The sequence below is a fragment of the Haplochromis burtoni genome, unplaced genomic scaffold (assembly GCF_018398535.1).
Source record: "Haplochromis burtoni strain Fernald_Lab_line unplaced genomic scaffold, NCSU_Asbu1 Contig_430, whole genome shotgun sequence".
In the NCBI taxonomy this organism is placed as follows: Eukaryota; Metazoa; Chordata; class Actinopteri; order Cichliformes; family Cichlidae; genus Haplochromis; species Haplochromis burtoni.
Genome location: NW_024582791.1, coordinates 308,714 through 332,855, shown reverse-complemented (window position 1 = coordinate 332,855; position 24,142 = coordinate 308,714). Strand labels below are relative to the sequence as shown.

Genomic DNA, 24,142 nt, shown 5'->3' with positions numbered 1-24,142 from the left:
GGGGGGGGTGGTGGTGGCTCCCTGTTAAATCCAGAATTGAATTTAAAATCCTGCTCCTCACATACAAGCTCCTGAATCATAGCCCATCTTTTCTTAAAGACCTCATAGTACAGTATCACTCTGTTTATACACTTGCCTGCATTTAATCATTATTCATCTCTGGTTCTCTTCCACAGTGTGTCTTTGTCCTGTATACTGTACTCACACGCCCAACAGATGGCTAGTCCTCACCGAACCTGGTTGTGCTGGAGGTTTTTTCCTGTTAAAAAGGACTTTTTCCTTCCCACTGTCGCCAAAGTGCTTGTTCATAGGGGGTCATATAATTTTTCTCTGTATGTATTATTGTAGGGTCTACCTTAAAATATAAAGCATCTTGGGGTGACTGTTGTTGTGTTCTGTATAAATAAAACTGAATTGGATTGAATATTTTACAAGTCCTTTCTAAATGTTGACAATACACTTACACATTTAAGAAATATAATTTCTTAATTATAAGGATTTTTGTAATTTTCAATCAATAAATCATTAAGTTGACATTTTAATGGATGACTAACCTGACCCGAGTCTACACCCCTACAAAGTTTTATCAGGATTACTTCAAAACGTTTCGAGCTACCATGTTTACAGGCTGACATGCTACCAAAAACACGACCTCCTTGGCAGAGGTAATGAAACAATCCGCCAAATACATTAGGGTACATTCTCAATTAATAGAGTCATTTATATAAGCTGAAGTGAATTTCACGCATCAGAGACCCCAGCTGCTCAGGCATAAATACATCTGACACATAAAGAGAGCGGAGCATTTGTTAAACAGCTGTTTACAGCTGTTATAGGCCCTCGCTGCACATCCTCTGACAATAAGTTTGCTTTAGAAAAAAGTAGATGGAGTGGTGAAGGAAATATATTTCTCCTGTGGTCATTTCATTCTATGTTTTTATTATTACAGTTAGCATAATTACTGTAATTATGCGCATGGTTGGAGGCCAGGTTATGGCAGGTTATGATAGAGAAACAAACAGAAGGGCTGCCGCCGTGTTAGAGAAAAAAACGAGAGAAGCGACGAGACTCCGGAGGGCCACCTCTTAGCAGCCAAAGCCATGGCAACAGCAGGCCATAATGACAGGCCGGCGGAGTGGGACACAGCATGGTGATTGCTTCAATCGCAGTCATATCAAACACACGCCGCTCTGCATTTTGTTTTTGTCCTTCTGAGAAGCAATTTGTTCATTCATTTAGGCGGGCGTGCTAACTGGAGGTAATTTCCAAAGACTGATTGCAGCCTGAAAAGTCTGGTTTCAGTCTTCAGGGAAATAGAAACCGTTTAGTATCTGAATCTTAATTGAGCGACTGTCACCGTGTGTTATGTTTCACCGCTGATGAAGAGTGTGTGTGTGTGTTGCTGTGATATCCAGAATAATTCAAGTGTCCGCATATCTGAATAAATCTCACCGAAAAAGCGGCAGAGTCAAAAGACACTCACTCGCAGGTGAATTGAAATCGTTCAAACTTTATTCATCCTGCTCATCAACCATCATTACAAAGCTTTGGGGCCCCTAGCTCTGATTGTCTTCTGAGCTGTATCACCCACCCAACATTATCCAAATATTCACAGAATTACAAAAAAAAAACAAAAAACTCGCTCATTCTTCTCAGTTCACAGATAACCCCCTCCCAAAACATAATGTGCACATCAAAGAGGACAGTGGGCAACAATGCAGTTTATGTTTACTTCCCTGTGACACATAAAAGCTCAGCAGGTACACACAAAAAAAATGCTCTGATCCCACAAGGCTTTCATGTTCCAGTTTTTTTGTTTTTTTTTAAAGCAGCTTCACATTTCTCCCTCACAAGAAAAGAGGGGCCAGCTAATGTGGAGATGATGAGGTTTTTTTGTTTTGTTTTTTAGCGTACCATTTTCACAGCCCCTCTGGCATAACCCAAGAAAGAATAGCCGACACTTTAGACATGACAGCAGGACTATTAGTGAAACACTCTGACACGAAGCAGAACAGCCGAGCAAACGTCTTGTACAATCAAAAGAGCGCTTACAGCCACTCGGAGCAGGCTCTCAAATGAACGGTCGACAGGAAACACGTTCTTCATCTGAATCACAGTCAGATATAGAAATCTGAAGAAGACCGTTTGCAGATGCTCGCGTTTAATTTTTTATTTAACGGATGCAAACATACGTTGAAAGTTCACGTAAAAGAAAAAAAACTACATTCGACTATCAGAAACCTCTGTAGAGACCCAAAGTGTCCAAAATTGCAGAAATATGTATAAATGTATAGTTTCACTGAAAAAGAAAGAGGATAATTACTTTTTTTTATTCCAAACTGTCAGTCGGTCTTTATCGGTTAGATCAAATCTAACACCAGGTTTTTCGTCCTTTTTGCAAAGCATGAAAAACAAACATGGTTCAGTTCAATAAATAAATAAATACATAAAACAATTTTCATTCATTTTTTTTGGTCTATATTTAAAATTAATGCAAATACTTTTGATAATGTATCATTTGTTTAATATTAGCAGATTCACAGGTGCTTTAAGCAATTTCGGAGTTGCATTCACAGTCATGGTTTTTGTTTGTTTGGGGGAAAATGATGAAAGTCAGCATCAGCTGCCAGCTCCTTTACAGCCGTGGATCGCAGAGTGGGATCTGAGGACGTCTCAGAGGTCCGGAGTAACAACATCTTAGCAAGTAAGGAATTGCTAAGTAGATAAATTTATGCTATTAGCTATTTATTGTCCTTTATTTTGGACCAGTAGAAACTCCAAGAGTCAAAGTGGTCTTGCTAATGCAAAGCTGGATTTACTAGCCAACTATTGAGTTAGTGAACACATGCGTGAGTCAGTCAGCTTTTCATCTAATGCTTAATCCAAATTAGCTAACCCGGTGTTAGGATTGGAGGTGGATGTTTGGAAAATATTCTCCTCTTTAAGGAGTCCCAGGACCCAAAGATTTTGAGAAGCCATGCTTTGGTAAAGGATAAGGCTGCTGATACTCCGTATGTTACTGAAAAAGCCAACAACACATTGCTCTTACGACATATAATCAATCAAGTTTGATGTCTCCAGTGCCTTTGTTGTCCAAAAATATCTGAAACACACTCACTGAGTCAAACTGTACTACTGTACAGTACTGTGCAAATGTTTGGAGCCAATCTTCATCTCTTTTCCTTCCTATGGCTTTAAAATGATGCAAGAGCAATAGTTCTCCAGGCTTTCTGAGCTTCTTTCAAAGCTTTTCTTTGGACAATTGCTGCTTTTCAGTCCTGTGCTTGTAGCTGGTCAGTTTTAATGGATTGTGTCTGAACAAATTGAGAACCAAAGGGGTGTCAGGCCAAAAACAGCTATCTACAACAGATTAACAGTATCTGAAGATCATGTCCTTAAGAAACAGGAAAGAATCCAGCAAAGACCTGACACAGGACCTGAGAGATGGATCTGGACCTTCAGCTCATGCATCTGATGTTCACTGAAGCTTCATCAGAAATGGTCTCAGTGGAAAGATGGTTGAGGTGTGCCAAACTACACAAGACTGAAAATCAGTGGCAGCAGTTCTGGTGTCTGTAAAACACGGTGAAGGCTCTTTCATGGTTGGGAGCTGCATTACAGCAGCGAATGTTTTGAATGTCCTTCAAGAAGCCTGGAAAACTATTCCTGAAGACTACTTAAAGCAATAACAAGAAAGCTGCCTAAGAGAGTTCAGACTGTGCTGAAGAATAAAGGTGGTCCTACCAACGCCGACTTTCAAGCTCATTACAATTGTACGCGCTGCATTACCATGTTTGTATACATATGTTTCAATAAATCGTCGTACCTATTTCCCATTTTTCTAACAACATATAAAGAAATACAGGGTGACTCTAGACTTTTGCTCAGTACTGAGCCTTCTTTAGGGAGTTGTGGTGTGCTTTCACAGCAGGAAGTTGGCAGACCAATTTACATATTGCTGGTTTTGGTCTTTTCATGGGAGCAAGAAAATACAAAACCACAGCCTTCTTCATGTTTGCCCATGTTTTACAGTGCATGTAACCTGAAAAGGTTTTTACACATATCTGAAGACATTTCACATGTCTAATAAATAAAAACTATCATGCATTGCACACATTCAGATTCTCACAGCTACTTCATAGAACCGTGCATCCTCTCCTCGCGTCTGTGGCCTGATGGCTTCATTGCTTTTTATTTCTGAGCAGCAGCTGTGTGTGTCTATTTTATTATTATTGTTACCTGTGGTTTGACACACTCAAACCACAAACACGTAGTGTGGTTAAGTACTTAGCTCTGCTGAATGGGAGATTAATTCTGAAGCCACTAAAGTAGGTTCGATGTGCAGTTTGTTGTAGTTTTGCATTATGTATAACATGTACAGAATTAATATTTTAAACCGTTTCCACATGCCTTGTTCCATCTCTGCTGCCTGAAGTGGTAAGCCGTGCACACCACGAACCACCAAATCGATGGAAAAGCAGTTTTCATCCAGTGATTCATGAAAAATACCAGTTAAAATACAGTAATGGGGCTCTTTAAGTCCCGATCATAAATAATACATAGTTTAATAAATCTTGCAGGCCAAAAAAAAAAAAAACCAAAAAAAACCCCCGACATGAGCCGGGAGACATTTCTTGGCTCAAACACATACTCTCACACAACTATATTGTTCCTTCGCTTCCTCAGCAGCACCCTACCGATCACCAGAGTAATAAAAGAACATAAATGACACATTAAATATGAGCAGAAAGCATTAAAAATGGATCACAGCCGAGATAAATGAAGACTCTTTAAGACCCCAGTCGGCCCAGCTGCTTTAAGAGGCTTTAAGGATCGTGCATTAACGCTCTCCCTTTGTCTTTCTGTGCTTCAGGGTTCGGATTGAGCAGCTTTCACCTGGTTGAACATGTCCTTAATGACAACGTACAGCCGTGTAACCCTAGAACCCGGGCCATAGGCGGCCTGTGAGAGGAGATGATTAAATATTCAAGCGCCACGATCCACAGGCTTCAAGTCTTTGTCCCATCAAGGAGTTTGATGTTTTTATTTGTGCCAGTGTGTTTAATTATTGTATATGCGGCACAGGGTTGCTGGTAGGTTATTAAATCCATGCCTTTCATATTCAGGGCGAAGGGCCTGGAGATCTTATTGCAATAACGCCCAAGCTTTACAGTAAATCCCCACATCCAGAAGCATCACCTTAACTGAGTCTCCACAAGGTGAGGTGTGATCTTGTCTGGCTGTTCGATGAAGTACCAGGGGTTGGAGAAAAAAAGATGTTAGTGCTTCTTGGTGGATGGAGAGCCTGCCCAGAGGGCAACAGCAGTATTGACAGGGTGGTGAAGGCAGAGAAGGACCTTAGAAGGAAGAAAGGGAGGTCAAAAAGCTGACGAGACACAGGCTTCATACATGTGCTCAGTCTCTGTGGGACTTGTATGGCCAAATTGAGTATCCAGCAGTTTTTAGGCTTACCCTCAGGATAAGGTCTCCATCTCTCTGGCCTTTTTATCCCCCCGTCCCTTCACTGATTTCAACTCTAGAGTCAGTAAGAAAAAAAAAGGCCAAAGAAGGAAGAGTTGTTTTGTGCTGTCACGTTAATGGTTGTGAGTTGATCTCAGTGTCTGTCTGGCCTCTTAGGAGGCTCTTCGGAGGCCTGACAGCCGATCCCTTTATGTCATTATGTCTCCTCAAGGACTTTAAGTGGCATATGTTAGGAAAGAGAGAGAGCGAATGAGAGCTTGAGAAACGGAGAACAAACACAAGTAACATGATACTATCCCAGTGTGATACACACAAAGCACACTCTGTGCTGCACAATAGACCCGATATCGCCACTTCTCTATTGACTCCCAGTCGCATGAAACAGATTTCCTTCAAAGAACCACTTTCATCCGAAACCCTCTCATATCCACTGCAGTCAGGGCTGCAGAGGTGTACAGCTGGGTTAAACTTCCCTCCCAGTGTTCCTCCAGCTTTTGTGCCTTCCCACCCTGATAAGGTCTGATGGATCGGAAAGGAGAAAGATTAAAATTCAAGTCCAAGTATGTCCAATCCCCTTTTTCCTAATTTATTTTCATGTCAAACCAAACACACATAGAAGGAAGAGGGGATACTCTAATTCAAGATAAACCCAGGCATTTCTCAAGGATAGCCTTATTCCCCCAAAAACCCCAGACCAGCCAACAATCGTAGTCTCATGGGTCACGATGAGTTAAACAATGCAGTTTGTTGGGCACTCGGATAATTTTCAAGTCTATGAGGAGTTTTCCAGCCTATGAGGACTGAGTTTGTGAGGGTTTTGCCCCTTGCTTATTTGTCCGACCTCGAGTTCCTGCAGCAGTCTTTGAGTTGATTCCAGTTCCTGAGGCAGGGGTTGCAGCAGCAGGCACTGGTGGCTGGCTGCGGTGGGCTGGATGTCTAAGCAGGGTTGTGCGTACAGGCTGCTGGAAGGAGTGTGACTGCTGCTGAGGCCGAGCCTGAGAGGTCAGACGGTACCGCAGTAACTGGGAACGTAGGAGCATCTTTGTGTACTGGACTTCCGGCATGATGAGCCTCAGGCAGAGCTCCTGGTCCTGGCTCGAGAAGCTTTGGGTAATATTTACAGGGAGGTCATAACCGACTATGTCGACTTTGCCGCTAGGCTGCCAGGGGCGGAGCTCCTTGTTTTTGATTTCAGCAGCTGAACGAACAAGCGGCATGCCTTCACCGAAACACCTTTTCATCAGCTTCTCCTGGGCCTCACGAAGGAGGCGCACCTCCCTCGCCACACAGGCTGGACCCACAGCAGAGATTTGACGCCACAGTGAGGCGTTAAAGTGATCATAGAGCTGGGCATCTAAGGAATTCCAGGCACGGATCTTTTTGCGAAGATCATCAGTCAGGCCCTGCTTGGAACTTGGCGTCCGCATGTTGAGCTTAACATACAAAATGTCATCCAGATCCCAGGAAAGGAGGTGTCGAAGTAGAACCAGAGATTCATCAAAGTACTCAGAGATCATCACCAGGGAGAACACTCGCTCTACCTGTGCTACAAAAGCTTTTGCATAAGAGACATCTTTCGCTGGGCGATCTTTGTCTCCGCCCAAGTCGTAGGTCAAGGTGTTACGTGCATACATGGAGTAGTTCTCCTCTGGTTTGTAGTAGCGCCAGGGTTCATCTAAGAAAGCTTCCAGTGAACCATTAGGGACCCTCTTGAAACTCTGACAGTACTGGTTATAGTAACTGAACAAGGACTCAAACATGGAGCCAGGCTCTCTCAGGATCGTGACGTATATCGTATCATTTGGCATCAGTCGTTTCAGCTCAGCCTTATTGAAGCGCATGTGGTTGGTGACGATGTTTGGCGGTAGCGTGTGCTGATGCACAGAGTGAGTTGTGAAGGATCGCGGGTAGCAGAACTGGTGACCGCAGGCTTGTATGGGTAACGCCACCGTCAGGTTGTTGCGCTCTGCAAAGCGGAAGAGCAGATTCTGCATGGTGCTGCTGGCTGTTTTGTGGGTTTTCAGGAAAACCACGTTACTGTGCTTAGGCTTCAGGCCGGAGTAAGGGTGAGAGTGCAGGGCTGGACAACCGAGGTGGAAGGCATCCATGGTCCTGGTGGCAAAAAACAACAACAGTTTACTTAAAGCTGCATTAGCTTAAACAGCACAAAGAGCAGCTGTTCTGGATAAAATGGTGACATTAGAGACAAAGCTGCACACAGATAATGGAAGAAACTAATGTGTTGTACAGAACAGAAGCAACACAACGGGAAGGCAAAAATAGTAACCATAAATGGGACTGAAGGGAAAGGTAGAAAGATATAGCCGTGAGAGGAGAGGAGGCCAGAAATGCAATATATGATATAATATACAGTGTGTCTGTTTTTATTGTATAGTGGACTGACATTCAGGGAACACACAGATGATAGTACGAATTATTACTTTTCAAAGTGTCATGTACATTAAGTTTTTATTGGCAGAATTATTCATGAACTTTATCAAAAGATCTTGGTGGCAAATGTTTATCATTTTTTAATGAAGACGTTCATACTATATACATACAGTTAGGTCCATATATATTTGGACAAGGACACAAGTTTAGTTTTTTTTTTGCGGTCAAACTCTTTTTAAAGGGACCAAAAATAATTGGACAATTAACTCAAAGGCTGTTTCATCAGTAGCTGTGGGCAGTTCCTTTGTTATGTCATAACCTTTTTTTAGCAGATAAAAGACCTGGACTTTATTTAAGGTGCGGTTCTTGCATTTGGAAGATTTTGCTGTGAACAGACAACATGCAGTCAAAGGAGCTCTCCATGCAGGTGACACAAGCTATCCTTAAACTGTTAAAGCAGAATAAAGCCTTTCCGAAGAAGTGCTACGATATTAGGAGTGGCAAAGTCTACAGTTTGGTCCATTCAAAGAAAGAAAGAAAGAAAGAAAGCACTGGTGAACTCAGCGATGCAAAAAGACCTGGACGTCCATGAAGACAGCTTTGGTGGATGATCGTAGAATCATTTGCATGGTGAAGAGAAACAGCTTCACAACAGCCAACCAAGTGAACAACACTGCGTGAAAGACTGCATGAAAGTAAATACAGAGGGTTCAACGCAAGGTGCGAGGACGTCCAGAGCAAGAAAACATACAGGCTATCCTTCTTACACAAGAAATATCCTGTAACTCACCAGTCTTATGGACGCACACTCTCATTGAACCCACATAAACTGCTCCCGAGCATAACTTGTGATTCACACTGCCTTCATGAACACCATTTTCCATCCCAGTCAAACATTACTCACAAAACGGCCGCGCCCTCTAGTGGCGAGGCAGAAAACCGCATCACAGTCCTGCCTTCAGAACAAGAATAGAAAGGCTAGATTGGACTTTGCTTAAAAAAATATCTAAGAAAGCCAGCACAGTTCTGGAAAAAACATTCTTTGGACAGATGAAACCAAGATCAACATTTTTCTGAAGGATGCCAAGAAAAAAGTATGGAGAAGGCGTGGAACGGCTCATGATCCAAAGCATAGCACATCATCTGCAAAACATGGCAGAGGGAGTATGCTGGCTTGGGCCAGTGGCACTAGTATTTATTGATGATGTGGATGAAGTGGAATAGTTTTGAATGGCCAAGTCAGGTACCTGATCTTAACCCAGCTGAGCATGCATTTCACTGTTGAAGACTAAACTTCGGTCAGAAGGGTCCACAAGCAAACAGCAACTGAAAGACTGCTCTGCAGTAAAGGCCGGGCAGAGCATTAAAAAGGAGGAAACCTGGTGATGTCCATGAGTTCAAACCTTCAGACTGTCCTTGCCATCAAAGGGTTTTCAACCAGGTATTAGAAATGAACATCTTATTTTCAGTTATTTAATTTGTCCAATTACTTTTGACCCACTGATATGAAGAGATTATGTTAAAAGAAATGCTTTAGATTCTCACATTTTTATGCAGTTGTTCAACCCACTAAATTAAAGTTGAAATTATGCACTTCAACTTCTGGGATGTGGTGGAAAACAGCTGACATGTGCAGTTAATGCATTTGCTGTAAGCACTGCAGGATACCAGTTCTAAATTCTCCTAAAATCTGAGGTGTTTGGTACATATCACTGAATAAAGTAATATAAAGAATGCCGTGCTCACTGCAGAGTCAATGATAAGAGGTGGGATGTGGAAACAAGAGCGTTCAGTGAAGTGAGACGATAAAGACGTTGAGAATAGGAAGTTGAAAGAGAGCAAAATGCTGGGCTGTCAAAAGTCTACAGCACTCTACTTTTATAATTGGTCCCTCGACCAGCATGGCGGTGCTTAGGCGCTCAAGGTTTCTATGCTTGACTTTAATAATAAGCCCCTCTCTATTAATTTGCCTATGAGGCAAAAGTGTGGCACAACGACTGTCAGGATTTTTCACTGTAACAAGGGCCATATGGATTTATAGAAGAATAACGGATATTTAATGTGTTTTCATATCGTGGGTCACTCACCAGGTCAAGTGACCCCCATGGTGCAGCAGAAGACTGATGGTACTGATGGCAATGATGACCAGGAATATCTTCTTCTTCCACATCTGTGGGAAGCAGAGGGAAAAAGAGACAGCGAGTGAGAACTTAAGCAAAAACAGAGAGCAGGAGGGTGGCGGGAACAAGAGCAGATGGAGGTGTAATGAGAAAGCAAATATGAGCATCAGGTTCGAGGGAGAGCGACGGAGAAAATGGGCAACGCGAATTTGGGGGACAAGAAAAGAAGAGAAGGTTAAGAGACTGAAATGATGAAAGGAAGCAGTAATGAAAAGCGAAAGGAGAGAAAGGAAAGGGAATCGAGAAAGCGAATAAGAGCAAGAGACGGACACGACGCAGGATGATTTATTCAATAACTGCTGGGATCCATTAGCAGGAGAGGGGGATGCGTCTTGGCTTTTGTCACTCACTAATAACACAGTGAACGATACCTTCATTACCTTCCACAGCTGTAACAGTCACATTTACTGACACCCTGGGCAAATGGCCTCGTACATTAGGTCTTGTTAGAAATGACATACGCACGTGTGGAAAGCAAAAAAAACCAAAAGCAGCACATCAACACATCAACCTCATCACGAGATCGCTCTATAGCAGAAACTCCTCGTGACACTCGACCCGTGCCGCTGAAAAGCTACGACGGGCAGTGGAACCCGGGAGGAGGTCCAAGCCTCTCTCGACAGCGTCTCACTTGCATAACAATAGCTGACGTCTCTCTCCTTGATTACACTGTGATGTTACGATCTGCATGGATGCCAGCAGAGGAGACGCGAGCTCGCATTACTCCCAGCAGCTGGATTTTACGCTGCATATGCCGTTTGTGAAGGAGCACAAGTGCATCAGTTTGAAGCACCCGTGGTCCCAGTGGGGGAAACTACTGACCGTGGCAGAGCTGCTGCCACCCACTCAAACAAACATGATCGTTAATCGTTTGCCGTACAGATGCAGATGTTGTATGCAGGAGTGAAATAATCAATACATTTCGACAAACATTGTTTTATTTGATTTAAATGGTGGCTTAATGTCTTTTTTTTAATAGATCAGTTAAAGATTATCTCAATAAAATGTACTGCCCCCTAAAAAAGCTTTTTTTTCACTAAACAAAAACTCACGTTTTAAATTCAGAAGCAAGCACATACTCAATAAAGCTGTTAAATAACGCATTTCAGGAAAAAGACAAGAAAAAAACACAGCTATAGAGCACAGAGTCAGGCTTTTGTTCAAAACCCACAGCTCATGAATAAAAACAAGATTTGGGGGGGATCTTTGTGCAGAGGAAGCACAATTGTTGGAGAACAGTAAGTCACGAATCCAAAGTCAAATCTCCAAATGTACCCAATAAGTAATTAAGCTTTCAGTGAAGAAGTAACAGCTGACCTCATGTTGATTTGTAGAAGATTAAGAGAGAATGAGCCGAGTGTATACCGACATTCACTCCTGTTGTTTTTTTCCTCCCAGCTTTAAAAGCCTTGAACAGCTGTTGGCTGCAGGAATGTGCGTAAACACACGTGTGTGGGCACACAAATGCACAAAGCTGTAAGCCTGCTCTGATACCAAACAGGCAGCCGTGCTCTCACACTAATTGACACAGATTGTGCAGACGCACAGTTTGATTTGTTGATTTGTGCCCTCTGCTCTCCTGATGACACAACCATCTGACCACAACTAGATCTATTCTTATTCATTTATGTTTTTGTACTGAATTGCTCATTCATAACCCCAAATTTCAGTCCCATCTCCTGCATTTCTTATGTGGCAGAGCTGCCAGTTTGGTTCAAAGAATAGTCCACAGAGCTGCACAAGGCATGCTGCTAATGTTTATCTTTATATTTGAATCAATTAATCTGCTATTTTGCCTCTTTTTTTCTTAGCAAAGATATTAACCATTTAAAGTCTTAACCATGAAGTAGTTGCCAGTGTTCACTGAAATAAAGAAATTACATGTTAATTTGTATCACATTTGCTACAAAGACTCTGTGGTGCAAAAGCAGAGAGACTCGCTCGCTACACTTCCATAATTTACAGTGCTGATAGGTTCATATGACGAAACAATATTATTACAGACTTTCTGTACACGGTAGACTCCGTCTCAGCAACGTGACATTAAGACGGTAAACTTCCAGATCCACAGATATCAAAACTTGGTAAGTTTTAACTCCTCTCAGCTAGGAACAGGAAATGGAGGCTTCAGTTTGCCCACACTCACCAAAATGATGAGTCTCAATTTCTGCTGCAACAATCAGATGCTAAGAATTTGATGTAAATAATAGGAGACCATGGATTCATCCTGCTTTGAATCAAAGATTTAGGTTAGTGGTGGTGGTGTGTGGGATGCTTTCCTTCTACATTTAGTATCATCTGAGCATCATTTACCTGTGTGTTTGTTAAGTGTTGCAGATTTCATGATGAAAACCAGGGTTTAACCCAAAAATGTTTCCCCATGGTCAAGCTTATGCTAGTTGAGTTCAAATGTGAGCAAAAGTCTTCCTTTCATCGGTCGATATTTCGTTTCCTCCACTGGATTTGAATTCAATAAAGACTTTGCTTTCAGTCTATTTCTCCGTTTTAATCAGACCTCATCAACAAATGATGCTGACATCTTAATTTTCTAGTGAAAAGAATCTATTCGACCAATCATCATCATCCCGAGGTTCCCCGTGTTTATTAGAATGGCTTCTAAGCACTTTAATGTGCCTAGATGCTGCAGTGTAAAATCCGAAGGTGATAGCACGTTATCCAAGAGGTATGAGAACAATGAATGAATTTCTTAGATCCACAAGTGGTTTCTCTGTGCAGCGCTTATCATTCCCCAGCTATGTGTTCTTTGATTTACAGCAAAAGTTGTTCTCTGCTCCACTGGAAAGAAGAACTGTCAAGACTTCACCTGAGCACAGACTGTCTGAAAACTACTCATCGCACTTAGTGTGGAAGTGGGTTCTTTTCTTCTCTTTAATAAATAAAACACAGTCTCTGTGGATGGAGATACTCATGTTTTCCTTCGGTACTTTGGGACTAACTGTCACTCACTCTTGGACCCACAGAAGATGACACATGCCTCTGTGGAAAATGTTTCACTTTAGCAACTGATTTCTCAGATCCCTTTGCATTTTTCTCAACAAACAAAGAAGCTCCTAAACCTGTGTTCAGGCACACAAATATTAGAGTTGGGGTGAATGCACAAAAAACACAGTCTTTTTGTTTTTAATGAGGTTTTCCAGTATGAGTGGAAAAGCTGTGGGACTCCATGAACTGCATTGCTACTGAAACAGAGAATAAAAATGGCTGCATTCAGCATTTGCAGATGAACCCGAGTGATGTCTGCTAAAAAAGCTAAAGTGGGAACGAGGGTAAATGTTTAAATATGGCTTCAATGGGAATTTTAAGCACGGCAAAAGCTGCTTCAACTCACTTCATTAGGTACATCTGTTCAACTTCTCTTTAATACAAATATATAATCAGCCAGATACATAGTAAAAACCAATGCATTTATGTATAAACATGTAGACAGGTACTCAGAACTTGCTGCTGTAAACCCACGTCCATCAGGCCTCAACATACCGTGGTTTTAACGGGTACCTTCATGGGAGAATGGCTGCTTTAAGCTGATAGAAAGGCGACAGAGTTACAAGCATGTATGCAGAAGAGCATCTTTGAATGCACAACATGGTGAGCAGCCAATCAGCTCACCCTTTCCCATGCTAGGAACCGCAGTGTGTAGACATGTCTGCACTTCAGTGTAATAGGTGTAAAAGATAAAGGTTGAGTTGATGGATTGGGACAGTGCCTCTACATGCCTTTGGTTGCTACTGCTGCTACTGAGCTAATCCAACGTAAAGAAAATGCAGCATGATTATTCCATGGTTTGATTTCTGGATGGTTTATATGGCTCCATTTCATGCAGTCAAACAACAACAGCTACATCTGCATGAAGCAGAGCGAGACAGACTTTTCATCACCATCCTAAGAAATGTTACCTTTTCCAGGCTGATTAATTACATTTAGTTACCCCGGGTTCTTCACCTAAAGGGTAGATCTCATTTGCATAAGAAAATGTCAGCGTAATACCTGTTTTGAACGAAGCACGTAAACACAGACCGATCCATCGTGGTTCGGTGAGCAATGACATCAAGGCCAAAGCTGATGCAAGGAAGCAGTAAGAAGTAAGAAGAGCAGGTTTGTAGCCCTGTGAGTGTGTGTGTGTGTGTGTGTGTGTGTGTGTGTGTGCTGTGTGTGAGTGTGTGTGTGTGTGTGTGTGTGTGTGTGTGTGTGTGTGTGTGTGTGTGTGTGTGTGAGGGGGATGGAGGAAGATCATGTGTCACAGTGAGTTAATAAGAAAGGGATTTAAGTGGCTTTCAGCAGGCAGACTCGACCTCTTCCCCCTCATCCACCCTCAGCCGCTGCCACCCCCTCCTCCCTTCACCTCGTAATCATCTTCCTCCTCTTTATCCTCCTTCGGCACAAACACTCTGGCCTCTTTAATTAAAAATGTCTGATTAGGTTTCTCTAACGATCGCTGCAGATACAAAAGCAGCGAGTGAGAGGACACCCAATCCTGTCAGTGGTAGTAGTACGGCTTGTTTTGTGAATAAAATGAAGGCATCAGCTTGTTGCTCATTACCCCGGACTTGGCGGCTTTGCTCGTTCCTAAAACCTCATGTCCTTTGTTGTTCAGTGTTTTTAAGTTTCATTCTGGTATCTCTAATTTAATTTAGTCCAAAAAAAAAAAGCTGCAACTAACTTAGCTACTGATGAACTGATAACACTTGTTGTTCTCAGTAAATGTATCTACCACAGACACATGGATCATATCTGTGATACACATGGCTGGATTCTGTTTGACTGTTCATTTAAAAGTCAAAGAAAGCCGCTGCATGCATGTGTGCATGTGTGTGTTGAGGATGACGCTAAGGTGGAATTTTACTGAAACATATCACCACACCTCACATACCTACAATAGAGTGCTTTTGTCTTTGTAAAAAGCACATATTTGTTAGAGACTCATATTTCTCTGCAGACACAGTTTATGTAACGTGCTTGTAAATCACAATAACGCTTTGTTCTCGTTCCCTCTTTACTAAAACATTAGATGTAGTAGGGTTCTCACATTTGGCCTGTTAAATACATACACATATTAGTTTGTAATGAAGCTCTAATAACAATAGTTTTAAATCATCCAGCAAGCGATGAGGCGACAACTGTGCTTATTCGTGTCTTTTTTAATTTATCTGCTCCCAAACTTTGTGCCATCAGTGCAGTACTCATTTTATTGTGAATCTATGCTACGTTTCTGCATTACTGCTTTTGTTGTCTGCTCTAAGCTTGACCCTCAGACAGGCAGAGGTAACTAAAAAGTCGGAGTACAGTGGATTAGTGGCCTTTTACCCCCTAAACTGTTTCCGCTTTTATGACTGTAGCGTAATACATGTTGCGTCGACTGCCTCACCTCAGTGTGTGCTGTAGAAAGGATGAAACAGCATGTGTAAATATGCAAAGTGCCAGAAACAACTACCTCCCGCTGCAAACACAACGGGACCACTTTCCGAGCAAACGAGCATGCTAACACAAAGCTAGCAACGAAATACTTCCATGTTCAAAGTGATGCCAACCCAAACCAGGCTAACCGGCACTGGATATGTTTTTCTTTCCGGCTGCGTTTTGTGTTTGCAAACACAATTCAATCTGAGATGGAGAAAAGTCAGAAAACAGCATCTCTTTTAAATTTTCCCAGCAGGTTTTTCAAATTCTGTCCTCCAGTCTCTACTATCTTTCGGAGAGTGTACCTCTGTTCTCCCAGAGGTCTTCTTTTTACATCTCCGCTGCTGTTATGTGAAAACACAATATCTCCAAAATGTCAATACTTCATGAATCAGTGAAAAAAAAAAAGCGGAACACTCTTAAAAAGTTATATTTCCTTTGGCTCTGTGCAAACCAGGGGTGAGCGTTGGAGTAGCCCGGCTCTGCAGAAATCCAGCAGCGACACAAGAGAATTACAATTAGAAGACACATAATACATGCGGTGAGAGAGAGAACCTAACGCACACAGTAACACTCAACAGCCACTGCTTGATACAGAAGCAGAGGAAAAAACTATCAAACTAACACGCGCATTTGAACAGCTGTTCACTGCAGACCTTTGCCACACACACAAATGCAAAGCTGACTTCTACCTAATGAGCGTGTATAAGTAGCTTCCTCGCTGCAGGGCAACAGCAGCTGCTCCACTCTATAATCGTGTCATCTATACTGATGCCACATTATGATCTCTGACCATAAAGGGACTTTTACAACACTTAGATGCTCTTTAATGCTTCAAAGAAATAAAAGTCACACGCATCATTCCAGACTTTGACTCCACCGCATGTACAGTATATCTTGTATTTTTATCACACTGTGTTTGCCTGTGGCTTCCTGCTGATCGATTAACTCCAAACAGTCTATCTCATTAAAGAAAGCCATTACATGTAAGTACACAAACACATTAAAGGTAACATGCCAGAGTTCAACCTGGCATAACTGTTGTCAGACAGGACAGTGTAACATAGTCTTAACCAGTCACCAGGACCTCATTAGGTACACTTTGCTCGTACTGGGTTGGACGAGCTTTTTCCTTCAAAGCTGCTTTAATTTATTGTCTCACCTTCAACAAGGTCCTGGAAACAATTTTGGTCCATATTGATTGGTGATCTGGTGACTGTGGAGGCCATCTGAGGACAGTGAACTCGTCATGTTATGTTCAAGAAACCAGCTTGATTTCTTGAATAAGAATATCTTTAATAAGAGGTCCAAAATATGCAAAGACAAATATACACCATTACACCAACACCAGCTTAATATGTTGGTAGAAAGCTCCCTTATTATATACACAGTCTGTCTGAAACTGAGATTCACTGAAATGCTTGATTTTCTTCAGTGCAGCTATCACAGCATTTAAAGGCTCACAACTGGACCTAATCATTAACTAGCCTAAACATGAAGACACAGAAATGCAGAAGACAGAGTAAAGGCTATTTTATTTTAGCCCAGGTTTAGTTTAGATTGTATGCATACCTTATTTAATCTGACATTACTGTACCTGTGATTATTTATTCAAGTTTTCACTCTTTGAACGTGATTTCAATAAGGCAGGTAAAAACTATGACAGGGTTTACTGTCACTAAACTATCAACACTATTGCAGTTTCTCAAATGGAAACTGATGAGTATTTTACTTTGGAAAAACTGTGTTTTTACACTTCTTGTGTTGTGTAGAAAAATCCCAGCAGATCAGCAGGTTGTGAAACAGACAGCCTGTGTGACAACAACCATGACACGTTCACATACAGTTCTTCCTCATTCAGATGCTCAGGTTGGACGTTGGAGTATAATTTAGGACATATTTCTGTTCTTACATACAATGACTTTCTGTCATGAGATTGACAGTTTGGTTATTCGCACCAAAAAGCAGTTGGACAGGTGTAACTAGTAAAGTATGCAACGACACGGAGAGACGTCCATAGGCACCCTTTCAGTCTGTCAACAGTATAAGATGAGATGCTACACACTATATTTCCTTTGAATCTAACATGAGTCAAACACACACCCACAGCCAGTCATGTGGCCACAGATCCATCAATACTCAGACAAACCTCCACATCAGTGCTGGTACGGGTGGGGAAGAAGTCAAAAGTGGAAGCAAAGAAATTGCAGGATTTTAATTTTTTTTCTAGAAAGCCTCATCTTTTTAAACAGTTGTAACCTGTCCCTGTGTATAATCTGTGAGTCTCTGAGCTTCTGAACTAATTACACTGGCAGTAAAAGACATACTAGCTGGAAAGCTCATATCTAATGTGGTCGTCTGTGGCTGTTGTTCAGAGATGCTCTTCTAAATATCGAACAAGTTCTGTTCGATATTTATTCTGATCTGTTAACTCAAATTATCTTGAACATGAAATGTTTTCTCTTCTTTGCTTTGTTTAATCCGTAACTTTGTAGCACTCAGGTGTCACAGTGCAAACACGTGCATTTCACCCACATTTGTGACTAAAAGTAGACCTGCAGTAGGAGAGGCAGAGCTGTTACCGAGACACGGAGCTCAGGTGGAGCGAAAGAAAACGTCCAAACCAGCAGCGCTTCTTACAGTGATCACCATTAAAGCCGTTACTGAGATACAGCCGGCTCTGTAGCTGCTCCATCCACCACCGTCTGTTTCACACAGAGAAAATCTGCTGCAGTTCAAACAAAATATGAACTGCTAACTTCGTTTATTACAATGTTAAAATCCTGACAGCAGCCGTCTCACTTTATATGGCAGCAATACCTGCAGCAAGCAGGGGTGAGTATAAAGGGGGGCATGGGGTGTGCTGGGCCGTGTTTATTTCAAGGCTTTTACTAACATTATTTTTGCACATTTAGATCAGTATAAATAAATATTATGTTACTTAAATGGTATTAAAATTTAAAAATGAATAAATACACTTTTTTACAGGACCATAAAACTGTGACTCTGCCACTGACCTGGGGTTATTAAAGTAAACACTGAATAATTATTAAGATTAATTATTAGCATCAACACAATCAGGACCTTTGAAGCAACTTCTCTTGCTGTAGAAAACAAATCGAAGGCCATATCTCAGCTCGAAGGTTGCTATGAGAACCTTTGAATGTTTCAAAAATACCTTCCTCAGCGTGAACATGCAGACACACACAGATTTTACCTAGTAAAATATGCGGTGACATGAAGAGACCGGTTTGAGACAGCTGCAGCCTTAGCTAAAAGCAATCTGAGCATTCCCCTCTGACCTCTGACATTAACAAGGCATTTTTTTCTCCTTTTCATACCATTCACTGTGCACTATAGAGATGACTGTGTGGAAAAATACCAGCAGGTTTTGAAACACTCACGTCAACACGCCACGTATACATGCAATATATCACCTTTCTTCCTCACTTTGATGATCAGTTTGATCTAAAACATACCATAACAAAGGACAACAAAGGACAACAAAGCACAGCTTGCACCGGCGGGTGTGACGCTGCTTTTTGTGGGAATTTAACGGCCCCATAAAGAAGTGGTCTGTGCGTATGTCAGTGACTATGTATCAACATGCCATCCCAGTTCTTTCTGAAACACACACCGCATGCACAGCTGCTCTGACCCCAGCCACCAGGCAATGATGTTGGCATTGGGAAACCAAGTGCAAAGCACCAGTTTCCCATATGACACTGTAAATACATGAGCAGACCTGAGGTTACGTTTGCATCACTCGTGCCCTTCATCAGCTATGTGGAAAATTCTGAGGTGCAAGCAAGCCAGTGATGCTGGTGCAAGATCCACGTGTTCCTCAAGCTTCATTCACATTAGTAACGAGAGCTGCAGTGGCCATAACGGCAAGCCCGGGTGAAAGGGTCACTTTATTAAAATAAAGTGATAAAGTGCCAGCTGCTGAATAACGCTCTGGGACAGTAAGGCAGTCTGGGAACTTTTATCACAGTGTGTGCTCACGAAGGTTCACGAAGGTCACGAAAATCATCACATCACACATTTATTGAACTTAAACAGGGAATAAATAAAAGAAAAATGAGGTGGAGTTAGTGGGAGAAGACAGAGATTTCTCTGGTTCGGACTTAAGTTCAGAGCAGGGTGGTGTTTTTGCCCACCCACTTCCACCTGATTTGTGGGTAACGAATGGAGAAAAGCAAAAAAAAGAAACAAAACTCTCAGGCAGCTGTGGACCAGCGGCTCTCTTTTTGTCATCCGGGCTTGAGTCGAATTGATCTGTGCGCGAGTTTGAGGGAAAACATTCAAACTCCACATAGAAAGGCTGAGATCAGGGCTTAATATCAAATTAGATTATTTGCACAGCCTAGAAAAACATGCTTTTCAATCAGAACCTCTGTAATATACACATGACTGCATACCAACAGAGTATGTCTTAAACCTCCTGTGGTGGCAATCGAGCTGTAAAATCTGGATACTGGATCCTTTTCAGGTCGAGGGCACCCGGCCCTTCGATCTGACCTCCCAACACAGTCCAGCAATTTTCTGCCCTGCAGGGATCAATAAATATCTCATCTGATTATTGTTTTTGTTTACAAGGTGCAGTGACTTAGGTTTGACTTTGCAAATTGTGAGACGTCGTGGGGTGCCCTTGTTGGAAAAGAGAGAATCAATAGCTGGACGAGCGGCGGTGGAGTCGAAGATGTGCTGGTAACAGCTGCATCCTGATGCTGGCATGTGTCTTAATATCTGTAGCTGCTTAAGGACAAAGACTTAATTTTTTTCGCGACTGAAGGGATTTACTCAAGAGCAAGGCAGCTAAATGCTAAGACTGTTGTTTAAAGTTGTTTAAGCGTGCCATTCGGAGCTACTGTATTAATCAAGTTCTGAGAAATCCTCAGGGGGCTTCGGGACAGTCTAAGAAATCACTCATTTTCCAGGAAGGCTGTTTTCTAATGTCTGATCCCTTATCTCTGAAATCCTCTAAAAAATCAATCTGGGATATGACGCTTGGAAGTTATTTTCTACAGATGTACCTCCTCGCCCGCGTCTCCGCTGCTCCACCCTTTCACTTAATGCCTCTGAGTGAAGTAAAGATCCTCCAAGAGCAGAGATATTTTTAAACCCATTTCATACTTAGGCTAGACGGCTGCTTTAAGGCAATATTGGGAAGTCATGCACTCCAGCAGCAGCAAGATAAAGGTGCCTTTTTGATCTATTGGTGTACAACCAGTGACGGGAGTGTGAGTCTTGAGCTCAGTCATTTATAGTTATTTTTTCTCTTGTAGAATTGAAAAATAAATGAGATATATGCGTGTAATAGTTTCATCATTTCTGTAAATTTCACCTCACAGTGCATTCACACTTGTGTCGATTACGCCATTTTCCTGCAACTTTTTAAATTTCTGTCTTACCAGCACTGACATCGATCTATCATCTATCTGTGTAGGGCCATGGAAAAAGCTCATTTCTTTGGTATGGTATGAATTTTAAAAACCTACGTCACCTTGTTCGGGAGTTACTGCATTCGCACTCCGCCCACACGCCCAGCGGGGTGACGACAATATCTCATTAGCCTTTTACAGCTGAGGAATAAAAATGTAGGGAAATATCCTTAGCTTTATAATCTGTTCGTTTCTTTAGTTTTATTACAACTTGCCTGATGAGGCATTCAAAGACATGTTTACTGAGACTGTGGACATCTACAATACCATGATACACTATGAGTCAGTCAACTGCTTTCAAAGAGCTGTTTTTATCGTAATCACTGCTCTAATTTTCCTAAAAAAAGCATCTGACACATTCCCTGCACACAGTAATAATTAAAAAGACTAAAACTAACAATGAAGCGGATAAAACCAAAGCAGAACTGACCATTTTCAAACAATAAAAAAAGAAAATCCACTCTGGAAACAAACTGAAACAGAAAAGAGAAAACGTTCAGAGGAAATAAAAATAATTGGAAAATACAAAAGTATAATCACACTGTCAAGTATTCATTACACTTCTTTACACAAACACTGATTGTACCTGGGTTCAGTGTCTTGCCATAGGGATGAACCCCCCACACCTCCTCAGCCACAGCTGCTCCATTATCATTTATATCAGAATGTGTGCACGTCCTCAGAGGATGCTGTTTTGCTTTGTGTTACGCAGATGGGTTTAAGGCACGGCTGTCAAACATAAGGCCTGGGGGCCAGAATCGGCCAAGCAAAGACTCCAATCTGGCCCACAGGAGGTCTGTGGGAAATGTAAAGGAGGGCTAAAATTTTGGACTTTTAACTGCATTTTCACAGGTTTTACAGCTTTTCTTACTAATAACGACCACTTCCATGGGCATTCACACTGTGCCAGTATAAATAAGTAATAAATCAATCATTAAATGAAGGAAAAGGTTCAGATTTTTACAGTGGATCCACATCACTGTCATCACTGCAAAAACAACACACATCATGGTGAGCCTTCCAAACCTGCTCTGGTCTTTAAAGTACGTGCATTTCCATGCATATTTTAACATGCACGCTGCAGATTAGTAGTCAAATTAGAGGGAAATTAGAGGAAATTAAAAAAGATGCAAAAATCAAGCGTCCGGGCAACTCTCCATGTCTTACTACTTTTTAGTCCTTTGTCTTTTGACCAATATGATACATTAGTGTGTTTTGATTCATCACTGCAGAGGTGAACCAGTCAAACCAGTAGACTCACGTCATGTGCTTTTGCAAGCTTTGCCTCCATTGATGGAAAAGTTCACAGTAGCTGCCGCCCGATATGAATTCTGGTAAAAAGGTCAGATTTGTTGTTATTTACGAGATAAGCGGTATTAAGCCTGCTTGGAGGGCGGGGCTCAGCGCGAGGAGTCAATAAACACGGCGCTGAATCAAACACTTCTTATTTTGTTGGGGTGTGTTGGGGGTGGGGACAACAACCCGAAGAGGATCACAGCTTCTGCCTGGGCCCGTGCAAAGACTATTTCTCTCATCGCTCTCTCCCCACAGTCTCTTCCCTCCCATTCTCATTACGGTACTTTAATCTCCACTGCACCTCACTGACCCACGCCTCCTCCTCCACCTCTCCTCTGGGCTTTTCCTCTCCCCATCTCTCCATCTCCCAACCCTTTATCTCTTCCCCGTATCCCTACAGTGCTTTATCGCCACGCGCCCCACCCTGTTTCTGGAACTGCTAGAGATGGCTGGAAACAGAGTGGATGTCTATACTTTAACATGTATGTTAATACGTGTGTGTGTTTGGGTGGGTGTGAGAGCACGCAGCTGTGTTTGTGCCTGCCCGTCTGTGTGTGAGTGCTTGTGCATGACTGCGCCTAAGAGCGTGTGCGGATCATTACTTGTCTGCAGGGTAGACTCCCCGTGGACCCACACATTCAGGCTTTATCTTACCCCAAATGACCCCCCAGAGAGAGTGATGAGAGAGCAGCAGGGAAAAAAGGGGAAAACAGGGAGCGAGGGGGGGATATGGGGTTAGTGAGGGAGAGAGGGGATGTGGGGTGAAAATGGGGAGGAGAGGCAGAACAGAGGCAGCAAGGGAGAGAGATGAGATTTGATAAAAGACAACCAGAGAACATGTCAGGAGAAAATGAAAGAGGCCTGAGACCAAATGAGCGGGTAGAATCAACATCGGGCCTTGTACTTGTGTGCTTATCGATGAAAAGCCTTTTAGATCATTTGTTGCTAACAAAAGCCTTAAGCCAAATCCAGGGAACGAACACGAGAGAAACAGAACATCAGCAACACAATGTTCCCTTCAGCAAAGTCAAATGACAGGCACATCTTCTGGTTTTTCATCTGCTTGAATAGACACTGTCTACGGGCTAATCCATACACTGAAATGTGGCGTCTTTTGGCTCAACAGCAGTTTTGTGATAACGTCTGAATTACAGCGTCAAAGGTTGAAGAAAGCTCGTCAATGCTGCGAAAGAACAGGAGCGGCGAGTGGTGCGGTTTTTTTTAACACCACTGAAGCGTCGAGTACGTTTTATCAGAGGTGCTTTCAGAAGGCTGAGAAACCTTTCTCCACCTTTCTCCTCCATCCACACCTTTAACACATCAAACACGCCGGGATGTTGAAAAACCAATAATGGGAGATTTTGCAGCTTTCTGCACGATGGCCAGCTTTTTCCCTCTGCATCTGAGGGAGCAGCTTCCACTTGTATCACACGACACATCACAGCATGGTGTAACACTCTGACCTCTTCTTCAAGCTCAAATAAATTCAAACTTTCATAAAATGTATTTTATCTTTAAAAATGTGCTTCAAATTTGACTTCTTTTGTCTGTATTGGCAACATTTAGGAAACGATACTGGTATATGGGGATTGGGAATATCGCATTCTAGTTTGCATCCAAATGCAAATGTCACATTTGCCCTGCAACCTCACTTTTACATTTCACATCTGCTTTTCTTTCAGGTTGTTGTCGAGTAACGTATAAGCGCACCGAAAAACTCTGTCCTAAAAAACATAATCGCAGTGTGAAAAAAGAAAATTAAAATTAAAATCAAGCCATGATGTTTTAAATGAGAAAAATAGAAGAGTTTTTCTTCTTTCTACTGCATCACACCTATGGAAAAAAATGCATTAATATGCATGAAGTTTGTGCATAAGCTCGATGAGGACGCTCTGTTTGCTTTCCCAGGTGTCTGACTGCTGGTCTGCTCCTCAC

The 24,142-nt window shown here is 42.1% G+C and overlaps 1 protein-coding gene across 2 annotated transcripts in view; it reads right to left on the bottom strand.

Moving 5' to 3' along the window:
* Positions 1-544: 544 nt before the first annotated feature.
* gal3st3 (galactose-3-O-sulfotransferase 3) overlaps positions 545-24,142 on the bottom strand; it is a 49,321-nt gene continuing 25,723 nt past the window's right edge. For both annotated transcript variants that reach the window (XM_005945308.3, XM_042213253.1), the window contains exons 2-3: positions 9,960-10,042; positions 545-7,593 (exon numbers count right to left, since the gene is read on the bottom strand). In XM_005945308.3, the coding sequence (XP_005945370.1) occupies positions 6,273-7,593; positions 9,960-10,042 (1,404 nt within the window). In that variant the 3' untranslated portion in view covers positions 545-6,272. The remainder of the gene's footprint in view (positions 7,594-9,959; positions 10,043-24,142) is intronic.